At 40.5% G+C, this 15,285-nt stretch overlaps 1 protein-coding gene across 1 annotated transcript; it reads right to left on the bottom strand.

Annotated features, from left to right (window-relative positions):
* Positions 1-13,665: 13,665 nt before the first annotated feature.
* On the bottom strand, positions 13,666-14,517 carry LOC149257059 (uncharacterized). Its single transcript, XM_089453889.1, has one exon. The coding sequence runs from the start codon at positions 14,515-14,517 to the stop codon at positions 13,666-13,668; it is 852 nt and encodes a 283-aa protein (XP_089310015.1).
* Positions 14,518-15,285: the final 768 nt, after the last annotated feature.

A 15,285-nucleotide genomic window follows, 5' to 3' on the forward strand; every position in this document is an offset into this window, starting at 1 on the left:
TGGATCTCTCTGCGGCACTTCCACCTTTGGTCGAGATGAAGGGGGAAGCTTTGGCGGGAGAAATTTCCTTTGGGATCTCAACCTCTTGGGAGGCCACAGTTTCAGATCTTAGGAGCTCGAATTTGTTCTCTTGGCCTTCCATGGTTGATTGCTGAACAGGGGCCGTCTGAGGGCCTTTATCATTTGCAGTTGCAGTCTTCTTGTGAGAGGTCTTGGTGTGCTTGATCTGGTTCCAGCCTTCTTCTTTCCCTTTTTCTTCCGCCCCATTCGACGGACAACCTTTAGCAAAATGGCTGTAGATGTGGCATTTCAGGCATTTGAAGGGCAGCTGCTCGTAGTCGAGTTTTTTCACATGATTCCACGGACCTACGATGATTTTGATGGCTTCCGGGAGCCCCACCTCTAGATCTACCTCCACGCAGATTCTGGCGCAATCATACTGGTCTTTATTATTAGCCTGATCTATAAATTTACCTAGGGTGTTGCCTATGTGCTTCAGCGAATCCCAATTCCAACAATGCACTGGGAGATTAGGGAGTCTCACCCACACCGGGACCGCTGTGGGAACATCCACTGCCAGATCGAAGTCTGGCATCCATTTATTCAGATACAATCCCTGAGGGCCCATGAAGTAAGGTCCATTTTGGAAAATCAGGTCCTTGTCCTCTTTTGCAGTGAACTCGAATAGAAAGTAGCCTCTCCCGAGAAAGTATGAGGTTACTCTGTTTTTTATCAAGGGTGCCCAGTTCTTGGCAACCCAGATCTCTGTGGATTTAGGGGATGGCCAAAGCCCTGTGCACTGGCCAACGAGGGCACAATCTACTAGAGACAGAGCGACTTGGATCGGCCCATCTGGCGGGAGAGAAATCTCGGGGATGTCCTCCAGTTTCTTCACAAACTTTGCAGCTTCATCTTTCTTCTTCTTTGGCAAGGATGCGAGCAAAGAGTTGAAAGCTTAAGAGGCAGAAGGCGGAGGAGGAGAGATGGGAGGCCCCTGAGGGGAGCCCAGCACCTCCATGGAGGTGGGCGACCTCGAGTAAGGCCCGGCCAAGCCGATCTGCGGCAGGCGGCTGCGTCCTTCAACGTTGCACAAACTCCTCACAGGAGCGCTTGCGCTGTTGCAGAGCTAAGTCACGCTAGTAGAGTCAGGTTCGATTATCGTATATAAGTTTTCTCATATTATTATTATTATTAGATATTAAATTTTAATGTTGCTAAATACTAATATTAATATTAATAATACCAATGATACTAATATTCATAATATGATACTAAGTATTATTATTAGTATTATTAATATTAAAATTAGTATTTAGTATTAATATTAATATTAATAGAATTATCATATCTATGGCTTATTATTATTAAACAAGTATTTACTATTAATATTAATAGTCTTATTAATATTAATGATACTAATGGTTTTAATTATTTATATTAATATTAATAATACTAATATTCATATTAAAAGAAAAGGACAAAGGTTCTAGACAAAGACAAAGCAAAACTAAGAAGAGAGGGCGGGAATCTAGCAACTACTAATTTTCCAGCCGTCATCCCTATTAATATTACTGGAAGACCTCTCAATTTCAATGGCTTCCCTAAATTTACGATGATGAAAGTGAGGAATCTTAGCGATAACCTTAGCCTCCTCAATGCATATATGATGCTTGGTCTTCACAGGATGTTCAGCCAAAGTCGAAGATTTGGTCCTCCCGTGCTTGATATCAGCTGCGTGTTCCTTAATCCTCTGGTTGATAGAATGACCAGTTTCACCGGTGTATGAGGTTCCACATGAACATGAGATGATATAAACACCTTTCATATCCATAGGGTTCACCTTGTCTTTGACAAACTTTAGGGAGCTTCTAATGGTGCTAAGGGGTCTAAAGGTCGAGGGAATATTATGTTTTCTTCAGGATTCTTGCAATCTTGTCTATTGTCTCCTGGATGAAGGGGAGGTGGACTCCTGAACTGCGATCGATGGGTTCTTTCTTGACCTTGGGACACTTACTCGCTTTGAGGAAAGCTTTGACACCCCACTGCCTACTATAACCATTCTGGACAAAAACATTAAGGAGATGGGACTTTTAATTAGAAAAGTGGTCACCATTAGAAATTCTAAGAGCATGAGTGGATAACATGTTGAGAACACCTATCTTCTGAGCAGGGAAATGGTGGGAAATGGCATGAAGATACTGCTCAGTATGAGTCTTTTTTCAATACACCTCATGGGAGAAGGATCCATCAACTTTTCTAGAAATGAGGACATCAAGAAAAGGAAGGCAACCATCGACTTCACGCTTCATCGTAAACTTAATGGAATTAGACTGATTATTGAGATGTTGCTCTTTAGGCAAGTCCCTACAGTGTATATGGAGGTGTCCTCTAAGGGAAAAAGAGATCTAAATTATCAGGCCTATGCTGCCATATGGTGTAGGTGTCATCAACAAATCTTTCCCAGAGCTTAGGTTTAAATAAAGCTGAGGATAAAGCTTTGGATTCAAAATCTTCCATGAAGAGGTTAGCAATGATAGGGGATAGGGGGGAACCCATGGCCACCCCACAGGTTTGTTCATAGAACGCACCTTCAAAACAAAAAAACATAGAGGTGAGGCAGATCTCAACCAATTTTGCTGTGTCGGGATCACTAAGATGGAAGATGGCATCTAGGGCTTCCTTAATGGGGATGCTAGTGTACAGGGAAACAACATCAAAACTAACAAGAATGTCATGTGGTTCATATTTCGTATCCTTTAACTCTCTAACAAAAGAAGAGGAGTCTTTGACAAAGAACTTCGTCTGCCCCACCAGGGGCTTTAGCTTCGCGGCTAAATATTTAGCTAAAAGGAAGGTTGGCCCACCGATGGTGTTGACAATGGGTCTAAGGGGGACTCGTTCTTTATGGATTTTGGGAAGCTCATAGATCCTAGGAGTGATAGGGCTACTCTCAATCAGCTTATGGCTAAAGGAGCCGAGAGTGCTGTTGGATTTAATAGCAAGAGCGACTGTCTTAGAAATCTTTTTCAAGGGATTCTTGTCAAGCTTTCTGTAGCTCCCACTGTTGATCAGATGATCCAACATCTTCTCCCGATAATCTTCCTTATCAAGGATGACGGCAGCCCCACCTTTGTCAGCTTTTAAAACGACAACGTCAGGGTTCCTATTGAGGGATTTTAGGGCTTCAAACTCATCCTTGCTGATGTTATTCTTAGGGGGCTTTTCTTTTCTAAGAATAACAACGCAGTCTTGCCAAATAATATCTTTAATATTATCCGGTAAACCTTTAATTCCAAATTCGATGTCACACATAATATCAACCACCAGAATCTTTTTAGGAGCAAGGGCAAAATTCGATCCCCTCTCCAAAAGATTGAAGACCGGAGGAGGAAAAGGAAAACTGGATAAATTAACTACTTTATTATTAGGATGGTTAATATTATTTTTAAATTTGGGAACACCATCATTATTATTATTGGTATTATAATTATTATTATTATTATTATTATTACTATTAAGCTTATTAATATCATCTCCGTCATCATTATTAATATGTATATACCTGAGAGTTCTCTTATTCTTTTTTCTTATAGTTAAATTTAGTAATTTCACCATTATTATTTAAGCAGTTGGATTTAAAATCATTTATATTATCCCCTTTATTATTATTATCATTATTATAATATATATTAGAAATATTAATCTTATTGTTATTACAAATATCAGAATGAAAACAATTACTGTTAATAAGAAGAGAAGGGATGGATGACCGAATGGGAGAAGAGGGGATTGAGGGAGACCAGGGAAGGGACTGAATGCCAGAGGGAATAGAACTACAAACACACCGGAGGGAGGTAATAAGTGGTGATGAACAATGCAAAGGGGAAGAGGGAGATATATCAACAGAGGTAGAGGGATGCGGGTCAGAGATAAAGATGGACCAACGATATGGAATGGATCGCACATGGAGAATGGTAGAGGTTTGCGAGGAGAGAAACCAGGATCAGAAGGGCAAGTTAGCGTTATGGGAGGGAGTTCACTGCCGGAAGCAGAGACTAGGCAGGAATCAGGGCTCGTGGATGCCTCAAATTCCAGAACATCGGGAATGGGACGTTTGAGATGGGGCTTGCATTCAACCACCGAGCCAACTAAATTGCTAGCAAGAAGGCTGATAAAGGAAACAATAATGGGACGCTCGAGAAGGGGCTGACATTCAACGTCTTAACCATCTACCTCACTGGCAGGATGGCCGATGCATCGTAATGCATAATTTTCGCTGGATCTGGAAGATACGGTCCGATCATCACTTAAATTGCCTTGAACCTAGGAGATGAGGGCCGACACTTGGTCCCTGTTGATTCGGCTATTAGAGGAGAAGCTAGTCAAGATCGAAGAATCTCCGCAGAAAGAGGATCTGTTGGATAGTTTGGAAAATTTAACCCTTTGTTTCTCTATCTAGATCTCCTCCATCTGCCGATATTTTAACGTTGAGCAGGCTTCAATTCTAGTCCAAATTTTTGGGGACAACAAGCTAGATAGCTCAAGATGTAATGAGAGAAGTTTTCTAGAAAGAAAATTGAACTTCCTTCTAACTCTAGCAATCTCAAAACGAATTAAGGCAAGACTGGCGTTAAGAAAAATTCGATGAGTACTGGACTTGTTAAGGCGATGTCTAATTTGAGCAAAGAGAGGAACAACTGTCGAATCCCTACACCTCTTCAAGAAAGCAAGATCTGTCTTCATCTTAGAAACCTGCAAGTGTGCTCATTCAAAAGTATGAACTTTAATAGTAACGGCCCTCCCGTGCAGGGTAGTGATATTCGAATTCAAGCTTCTATGATCCATATCATAATGTATAAAATGTTTTTTTGGAAGAAATCACATTGAAGATTTTGGTCGACGCGTTTCGAACCAACAAGTGTGGTTCATCTTCAGGACACGATGAAGAAGCAGATCCAAGAGGAGGGTTAAACAGGGAGACAGGTAAAACTAACATCGAGAAAACGATTATATTTGACTAGGGGAGGCAAGGGGAATTTTTTTATATTATTTAAATAAATTTATTTATTTTTCTAAAGCAAGAGACGGTCCTTCTATTAACTTAGGTAAAAAAATGATTTACACAGGTTACAACAAACTCCCACAAAGGGAGAGTGAAAACACAGAGGCGCAGACTCCCACAAAGGGAGAGTGAAATTACTCAAAGTACCCAAAAAACCTCCAAAAATCAAACAGAAACAAAGTCGAGACTGCCCTGGAACTGAAAGCAGGCAAGTGGATTCAAAGTCTGCTCCCCAAAACCCACCGAAGATCTGTCTCCTAGCGATCCGGCGGTCAAAAATCAACCTGCGCGGAGGCAAAGCCCGCAGAAAAAAACCTCAAGCTGCACGATCAACGCTGACCGTTGATCATTTACTTCTGATCCAACGACTGGTGTCCATATCGCGTGGCTTAAAAGCCCGGTGAATACCGCGCGATGAAGGCAGTTTGCTTTTTCGGTCCTTCGCCACGTGTTGCATCATGAGTGGAATCACTAGCTTTTAATAAAAACTGACTTCGTTTTAGATGGCGCCCGATGAAGGTGGTAAACCATTAGTGGTTTTGTCCTTTCGGGCCCACCAACTTGCACACCAAAAGGTGGCCGTAGATCTTCCTCCTCTGGATCTGACGGCCACAATACAAATCAGACCGCACATCCGCTCGCGGATTACCCAGCGATGAAGGCAGTAATCACTGTTCATCCCCCTCCACGCGTCGCTAGCTGAATGGCATCGCTTGTCATCCGAGAAAACCTCAGAGGGCACCCGAAGCAGGTGGTATATCTCGAGCAGTTTTTGACCCCGGTAATCTCTTCCTTTGACCTCCCTCGCATTGTACGAGGAAGACCTGGCCGGAAGGGTGGCCTCCTGCAAGGAATGCCATATGAGTGGAGTTGGCGCTCTGTGGCGTTCGTCTCACATGGAATCCCTTCTCCTGTGAGCAGATATCTTCTGTCTCAATTTCTGCCTTTGTTTCTATAAGCACCCTTAGAGAACCGACAGTGCATATCCTCTGATAAACTGTCTGAAGTGAACTTATTCATCGTTGACATGAAGTAAAATTCCGTCTCTTGAATTTTTCTGAAACTGCTGTCTGTCACTGAGGGCCCGGGATGAGCATTCCTCCTTCATCCTATCATCCGTTACCTCCTCCCACCAGCAGCACAAGTCGATATGCTTGTTTCGAACCCCCTCATTGGCAAGCCAGTCCGCAACTTTGTTGGCTTCCTTGTGGACATGCACCAACCTAAGAGTTCTTAGCACTCTTAGGTGTGATTGGATTCTTTGGTAGACTTGCAGAAGCCGCTAGTGTCCTGAGATTTTCTTAGGTGCAATGCCAACATTAACCCTCTTCACCGAATTAATGACTAATTCCGAGTCAACCTCAATGATGACATTGTGAATGTTATACTTGAGCAGTGTTTCCAATCATAGTTCCATCGCCATGAGCTCAGCCATATTAATGGTTGCTTTTCCTAGATAACTTTGGGAGATGACCAGAATGTTTCCTTCCTCATCCTTCATGACCCCTCCATAACCTGCTTCACCCGGATTTCCTTTAGAGGCCCCATCAATGTTAAATTTAAAAAAACCATGAGAAGGGGGTTGCCAGGAAGCTTTTTCAGCTGAGGTATTCTTGTTGATCTGCATAGAACACTGAGGGAGATGAACCTTGAGCTCTAACTTCTCCAGGATTCTGGCCTCTCTTTGTCTGATGAGTTTTCTGCTATCGACACCTCCCGGGATATGAACAGACTCTTTGAGTTGCTTAAGGATTAGCTTTAGAATGCTGCTCACCAGGCTCGCCTTATCCTTGAAAATCCTGTTGTTGTGCTCCTTCCAAACATTCTAGATTAAGAACCTTGGGGTCAGTGCCCAGGCGGAGGTTATTATCTCATTATCCGAAAAAAATTTCCACCAGTTTATCAATGTAGCAATGATGTCATTTACATTTCTGTCTGTCTACTCAAAGACATCACCAACCCAATTCCAAAGTATTGTGGTGAATGAGCATCTATTCAAGAGATGATTAGTGGTTTCTTCCTGTTGTCCACATAGGTGACATCTTGAGGGGCCAACAAAGCCTCTTTTCCTTAGGTTATCCCATGTTAGAATCTTGCCCTGTTGAACCAGCCACTTGAACAGTTTGACTTTCATCCAATGAGGATTATCCCAGAGTTCTTTCCACGTCTTATCAGTGTTTGGATAGTTAAGCCCTGTGTCTATCCTTTTGGCCTCCTTAAGGGTGAAGAGACCTGTCTTATTCTTTCCCCATCTTAATTGATCTTCCAAGGTTGAGGTTAAGATTTGCCTCTTTTCCAAAAGACCGTTAAGGGCTATAGCTTGAGTATGCATCATGCCCATTTCACTATAATCTGGAAGTTTCCATATTCTCCATTTCCCATTGTTCCTTGAGTGATCCCAATAGTCCCTTACCCTCCTTAATCCTTTGTTGATGGTATCTGTGTGAATGTCTGCTAATTCTTCACTGCGGAGATTGTCCTCCTGCTGCCAATTATCCTCCCAGAACCAGGCCAGATTTCCATTTTTGATCTCCCAAAAACTATGATTTTGGACTAGGGCCCTATTCTCCCATACCCTATTCCAAATTGAAGAACCTTTTACTTGTCCTGTCATTCTTATGAGGTTCTTCTCTTGCCAATCTCTTGCATACTTTTGCTTCCATAGTTTTGCCTAGGGGGCTTGAATTTCCTTTAGCCATCTCCACCAGATTTTGGCTCCTAGAACTCTGTTAAGAATTCCTAGGTCATGAAGACCCAAGCCACCATGGGATTTTGGTTTTCATACCCTATCCCATGCCACTAGGGCCCATTTCTTCTTTTCTTCACCTTTCCCCCAGAGAAAGTCTCTTTGAATGTTTCTTATATTAGTGATTACACCAGTTGGTAGCCGGAATGGCTGATAAAATATAGATAGGGATACTTTGGAGGATAACCTTAGTTAGAATCAGCCTCCCTGCTAGATTTAGGGCTCTATTTGTCTATTTGTTAATCTTATCTCTTAGCTTATTTAGAACAGGCTCCCAGATCTCCTTGTGTAACGGTTTTCAGTGAGGGAACTCCTAGGTACTTCGCGGGCAATGACTCTCTTTGAAAGCCCAAAATTTTGGAAATATTTCTTTGAATCAAAATATCTGTATTGAAAAAGAAAATCTTTGATTTAGTGATACTTACCTCTGTGCCTGCTACCATGGCAAACTCACTCAGAATCTGCTTAAATGCTCTGGCTTCCTTGACTGTGGGTGTGCCTTGAAGCATAGTATCATCTACAAATTGCTGATGTGTCACCGTGTCCCCACCTTGAGTGAGTCTCAGACCCTGAATTCTCCCTTCCTCCTTAGCAGCTCTGATTGCTCTCCCTAACCCTTCCATCATTAGAATGAAAAGGAAAGGAGAAAGAGGATCACCTTGCCTGAGACCTCTAGTAGGCTTGAAGGTTTTGGAGGGAGAGCCATTGAGAAGAATTGAACAGCTGGCAGTGGTAACTAGCGCCATGACCCACTTAATCCAATTGTGATCAAAGCCATAGGCTTTTAGTACTGCTCTTATGTATGACCAGCTAAGTTTGTCATAGGCCTTTGCTATGTCCAGCTGAATTATCATCCCTGCCTATTTATTGGTACTGAGTGAATGAACCACTTCATGTGCTTGAATTATGTTATTAAGAATTTGTCTTCCTTCCACATAGCCCGTTTGCTCCTCTAACACTAGGGCAGGGAGGAGTGGTTTGAGATGGTTGGCAATTACTTTGGATATTATTTTGTACACCACATTGCATAATGCTATAGGTCTAAATCTGTCTGGAGAGGTGGCCTTTTCCTGTTTGGGGATTAAGGCTATGAAAGATTCATTGAGCGCCTTCAAGACTGTCTTAAATCTTCAAGAGTCTTCCACTACCTCTAGAATATCCTGTTTTACTATCCTCCAACATGTTTTGAAAAAGTCCACATTGAAGCCATCCGGGCCTGGTGCTTTCCCATTGTGCATCTCTGTAATGACTTCCTCAATCTCTTCCTCTGTTACTGGTATGTTGAGATTGTAATTGTCTTCTCTAGAAACCAATTTAGGAATGTACAGAGTAAATATTTTCGTAAACTGATATCTATCTTTCGAGGTTTCCTCAACAATTCTTTGAAAATGCTGGACTAGAACCTCTTCCATCTCTTCATGAGTGTTTCTTTCTATTCCATGCTGATCTGTAAGTTTCACAATTTTGTTGTTGTTTCTGTGAGCTATGGTGGATCTGTGAAATAATTTGGTGTTTCTCTCCCCTTCCTTAATCCATTCTACTCTGGATTTCTATCTCCAGAATATTTCCTCTTGTAGACATTTGTTTTCCCATTCATGCTGGAGTGACTCTGCCATCTCTTTCCTTTCATCTGTATAGCCTTCTGTGATAAGAATTTGGTTTATTTCCTTTAGTTTCTTTTCCACATCTCCTTTAGCTTTGAAGATATTTCCAAATTCCTTTTTATTCCACTCTTTGAGTCTACCTTTAATGTGTTTGAGCCTGCTATGTAGAAGGAACATCTTTGTACCTTGAAGGTGTAGCTCTTCCTTCCACCATTTTTCAATGTTTGTGAGGAAATTTGAATGTGTGAGCCAAGCGTTCTCAAACCTGAAGGGGGAGTTCCTTGGTTTACCAAATAGAGAAGCTTCCAATTGAATAGGCCAGTGGTCTGAACCTCCAAAAGGTAGGATGAGCGCATTCAGGCTACTTCCCATGAGAAGAAGTTCCTCTGAAATAATAAATCTGTCTAATTTTGAGGCTACTTGGGTAGGGCTGCCCCTTTTGTTATTCCAAGTGAAGATTCCATTGCTGGTTTCCATATCAACCAATTTCATATTGGTGATGAAGTTCTGGAAGGCAACTGAATCCCTACCAAGTGTTCTAGTACCTCCTTTCTTCTCCGTGAGTGATTTTGTCATGTTAAAATCACCTCCTAGAATCTAGGGTAGAGCTGGGTATCTTTTCTTCATATCCTCCAGTGTTGTGAGGAGTCGAAGTTTGTCCTCCATTGGCTGAGGACCATAGACATTGGTGATCATGTAACATTGCCTATCACCCACCGGTTGGAAAATCAAAGAAAGGTGATGTCTGGAAGCCTCCGCATCAATCACACCAAATTTCTGTGGATCCCATAGAGTGAGAATGCCACCAACAGATTTATTTGCCTTAACTTCAAGGTATTCATATCTATTTAACCATCTGCTATGTTTTTCTCTGATCTTCTCCACTGAGCATTTTGTTTCCTGTATGAATACTATGTCAGGTTTTTCCTCTTTGATCCTATTACCTAGATTCCTCTGTTTTCTTCTACTCCCTAGTCCTCTAATGTTCCAGGTTGTGATATTCATTGAGGTGGGGTTTTAAAGGAGTAACTGGAAAGGTCTTTCATCCTTCCTGAGTCAATCATGAGTTTGCCACACTCCAGCAGTAGTTCTTTTTGTCTTTTTCTTCCCCTCCTCTTGCCTGGGTTTTTTGTTAATTTTCCTATTATTAATCCTATTGTGGAAGTCCCTTTATTTTCCTGGTTATCATGTCCTCTTTTGACTCCTGCAGCTGTTTGATGTGACTTGTTAAGGAATATCTGTTGTACCTTGTCAACGTCCTCCTGAGGTATGGAGTTTATTCCCAGGTTTCCTCCTTGTTCAAGAAACTTTTCTAGCTCTAGGTTCTCCCTTTCCAGGATCTCCTGTAAGTCTTGGTCCTTTGTGCCACTTTCACTTTGAGTCATTTCATGGTCTTTTTCTATTTCCATGTTACTCAAAGGGTCCGTCGTGTGTTCATTCTGTTCCTGTGTGAACTCCATGCTGGTCTCTTTTCCTTTCCCCCTTGCTGTCTGATTCTCTGTACTCTTTTGATCACCTCCATCTACATCTTCTTCTCCTAAGATCTCAAAACTGTTGTACCTTCTTGTTTTGTTATCCTTCTCAGTAGGGTTCTTTTGTGTCTTCCTTCCCCCTCCTTTTCCTTTTCCTCCCTCTTTGGTGAAACGTATCTGATCTTTCCCTTTGCTAGTATTCCTCCCTTCTATTAAGAGGACAATCTCTAGAAAGGTGCCCATGCTCATGACATTTGTGACATCTGAACGGGATATGTTCATAGTCAACTGTTTGAACCCATTCCTCATCATAGAATTCTAGAATGACCTCATCTGGAAGGGCTCTTGATAGGTCCATCTCCACACAGATACGAGCATAGGAGGTATATTTTCCTCGTAGAGTTGCCTCTGAAATCTTTAAGAAATGACCTAATTTATTGCCTATAGCTTTTAAAGATTCTGGCATCCAGTAATCTAAAGGTAAGGAGTAGAGTCTAATCCATACCGGTACCAAAGTGAAGGTTTCTCGTTCTAGCACAAAGTTCATCGTCCATGGCCGCATATAGAGTCCAACAACTGCAAAGAAGTATGGTCCTCCTTCAAAAATCCTGTCTCTGTCCTCCATGTTCGTGAATACCACTGTAAAAAACCCTTGGATCCAAGATGTATATTTAACTCCCCCTTTGGTTTCCAGTTGTATTTTATCCAAGTGTACAACGCTTTCTCTGATGGCCAGATTCCCATAAATTTGCATATAATGGCATAGTTTGCCATGTGATCCCTGTGCTCTTGCAAAGCTGGATCATTCAAAATAACCTGCGGTTTAGTTATGGTCTTGGGTTTACAGGGCCCCATCTTGGTTCTGTTCTCTGTACCCTGACCTCTGTCTTCCGCTTTCTCCTCCTGTCGGTCTTCTTCGTGGGTCCCTTATTCTATATGGGTTTTGCTCCCTTCCGCCTTTTAAGTTTCAATGTTTTTTGTCTTGACCTCCAAGGGTTGTGGAGGCTTGTTCTTATTCCCTGCTCTTCCTCTATTTGAAACCACATTACTGTAGGAGGGAGTGGAGCTCCCTCCTTCCCGTGCCTCCATGGGTAACTGTTACCCTCTGTCACTCTCTTTGTTGAACCCTAGAACCTTGATCGCCCTCTATAGAGACAATTTCCTCCCCAATCTTTATTTAAATAAATTTAATTATTTTATTAATTGTTTATTTAATCAATATATATTGAAGTCAACTTATTAACCCAACGGTTATATTTGACTAGGGTTTTGATAATATTAATAAATTTATAAAAGGGTTATACTTAAAAACTATTTATATTTATCTTATTAATATATTGTCTTATTATCTCAAGGTTATATTAATAATATTTAATTAATTAATAAAATGACCATTATTATTATTTTGTTACTGTTTCTCATATTTTTTATTTTTTAATAGATATTAAATTTTAATGTTACTAAATACTAATACTAATATTACTAATAGATATCAACTTTCATATTACTAAATACTAATATTCATAATATGATACTAAGTATTACTATTAATATTATTAATATTAATATTAATAGAATTATCAAATCTTAAACTAGTATTTACTATTAATATTAACTGTCTTATTAATATTAATGATACTAATAGTATTAATTATTTATATTAATATTTTTTTTTTTCTAGGTTAAGACTAAACTAAGTGCCCACGGGGAATTGAACCAGTGACCTATCCCAAGGAGTGCCTTAACAGTGCACCCATTCACCGTCAAACCAAAGCCCCGTGGGCATTATTTATATTAATATTAATAATACTAATATTCATATTAAAAAGAAAAAAGAAAAAAAAGGAGAAAGGTTCTAGACAAAGGAAAAGCAAAATTAAGAAGAGAGGGCGGGAATCCAGCAACTACTAATTTTCCAGCCGTCATCCCTATTAATATTACTGGAAGACCTCTCAATTTCAATGGCTTCCCTAAATTTACGATGATGAAAGTGAGGAATCTTAGCGATAACCTTAGCCTCCTCAATGCATGTATGATGCTTGGTCTTCACAGCATGTTCGGCTAAATTTGAAGATTTGGCCCTCTTGTGCTTGATATCAACCGCGTGTTCCTTAATCCTTTGGTTAATAGAATGACCAGTTTCTCTGATGTATGAGGTTCCACATGACACGGGATGGTATAAACACCTTTCATATCCATAGGGTTCACCTTGTCTTTGACAGACTTTAGGGAGCTTCTAATGGTGCTGAGGGTTCTAAAGGTCGAGGGAATATTATGTTTTTTCAGGATTCTTGCAATCTTGTATGTCGTACCCTGGATGAAGGGGAGGTGGACTCTTGAACTGTGATTGATGAGTTATTTATTGACCTTGTGACCCTTACTCGCTTTGAGGAAAGCTTTGACACCCAACTTCCTACTATAACCATTCTAGACAAAAACATTAAGGAGATGGGACTTTTCTTTAGAAAAGGGGTCGTCATCAGAAACTCTAAGAGCATGGGTGGCTAACGTGCTGAGAACACCTATATTTTGAACAGGGAAATGGTGGGAATTGGCATGAAGATACTGCTCAGTATGAGTCTTTTTTCGATACACCTCATGGGAGAAGGATCCATCAGCTTTTCTAGAAATGAGGACATTAAGAAAAGGAAGGCAACCATCGACTTCACGCTCCATCATAAACTTAATGGAATTAGACTGATTATTGAGATGTTGGAAAAAAAGATCTAGATTATCAGGCCCGTGCTGCCATATGGCGCAGGTGTCATCATTAAATCTTTTCTAGAGCTTAGGTTTAAATAACGCTGAGGATAAAACTTTGGATTCAAAATCTTCCATGAATAGGTAAGCAATGTTAGGGGACAGGGGGGAACCCATGGGCACCCCACAGGTTTTTTCATAGAACACACCTTCGAAACAGAAAAAAGTAGAGGTGAGGAAGATCTCAACCAATTTTGTTGTGTCGGGATCAGTAAGACGAAAGATGACATCTAGGGCTTCCTTAATGGGGATGCTAGTGTATAGGGAAACAACATCAAAACTGACAAGAATGTCATCTGGTTCAAATTTCGTATCCTTTAACTCTCTAACAAAAGAAGAGGAGTCTTTGACAAAGGACTCCGTCCGCCTCACCAGGGGCTTTAGCCTCATGGCTAAATATTTAGCTAAAAGGAAGGTTGGCCCACCGATGGTGTTGACAATGGGTCTAAGGGGGACCCTTTCTTTATGGATTTTGTGATGACCATAGATCCTAGGAGTGATAGGGCTACTCTCAATTAGCTTATGGCTAAAGGAGCCGACAGTGCTGCTGGATTTAATAGCAAGAGCGACCATCTTAGAAATCTTTTTCAAGGGATCCTTGTCAAGATTTCTGTAGCTTCCACTGTTGATTAGATCATCCAACATCTTCTCCTGATAATCTTCCTTATCAAGGATGACGACAACACCACCTTTGTCAGCTTTTAAAACTACAACGTCAGGGTTGCTATTGAGGGATTTTATGGCTTCGAACTCATCTTTGCTGATGTTATTCTTAGGGGGCTTTGCTTTTCTAAGAATAACAACGCAGTTTCGCTGAATAATATCTTTAATATTATCCAGTAAGTCTTTAATCCCGAATTCGACATCACACATAATATCAGACACCAGAATCTTTTTGGGAGCAAGGGAAAAATTCAATCCCCTCTCCAAAAGGTTGAAGACCGGAGGTGGAAAAGAAAAACTGGATAAATTAACTACTTTATTATTAAGATGGTTAATATTATTTTTAAATTTGGAAACACCATCATTATTATTATTGGTATTATAATTATTATTAGTATTATTAATATTGTTTTTTTTGGTAGGTAAGCACCCACGGGGGATTTAAACCAGTGACGTATCACAAGGAGTCCCTTAACAGTGCACCCATTCACCGTCAATCCAAAGCCCCATGGGCTTAGTATTATTAATATTACTATTAAGCTTATTAATATCATCTCCGTCATCATTATTATTATGTATATACTTGAGAGTTCTCTTATTCTTTTTCTTATAGTTAAAGTTAGTAATTTCACCATTATTATTTAGGAAGTTGAATTTAAAATCATTTATATTATTCCCTTTATTATTATTATCATTATGATAATATATATTAGAAATATTAATCTTATTATTATTACAAATATCAGAATTAAAACAGTGACTGTTAATAAGGAGAGAAGGGATGCATGACCGAATGGGAGAAGAGATGATCGAGGGAGACCGAGGAAGGGATTGAACGCCAGAGGGAATAAAACTAGAAACACACTGGGGGGAGGTAAGAAGCAGTGATGAACAATGTGAAGGGGAAGAGGGAGATATATCAACAGAGGTAGAGGGATGTGGGTCGGAGATAAAGGATGGACCAACGATACAGAGTGG

Source organism: Pinus tabuliformis, chromosome 6, assembly GCF_031772625.1.
Source record: "Pinus tabuliformis cultivar Carrire ecotype Pingquan chromosome 6, CPIR1, whole genome shotgun sequence".
NCBI classification, from domain to species: domain Eukaryota; kingdom Viridiplantae; phylum Streptophyta; class Pinopsida; order Pinales; family Pinaceae; genus Pinus; species Pinus tabuliformis.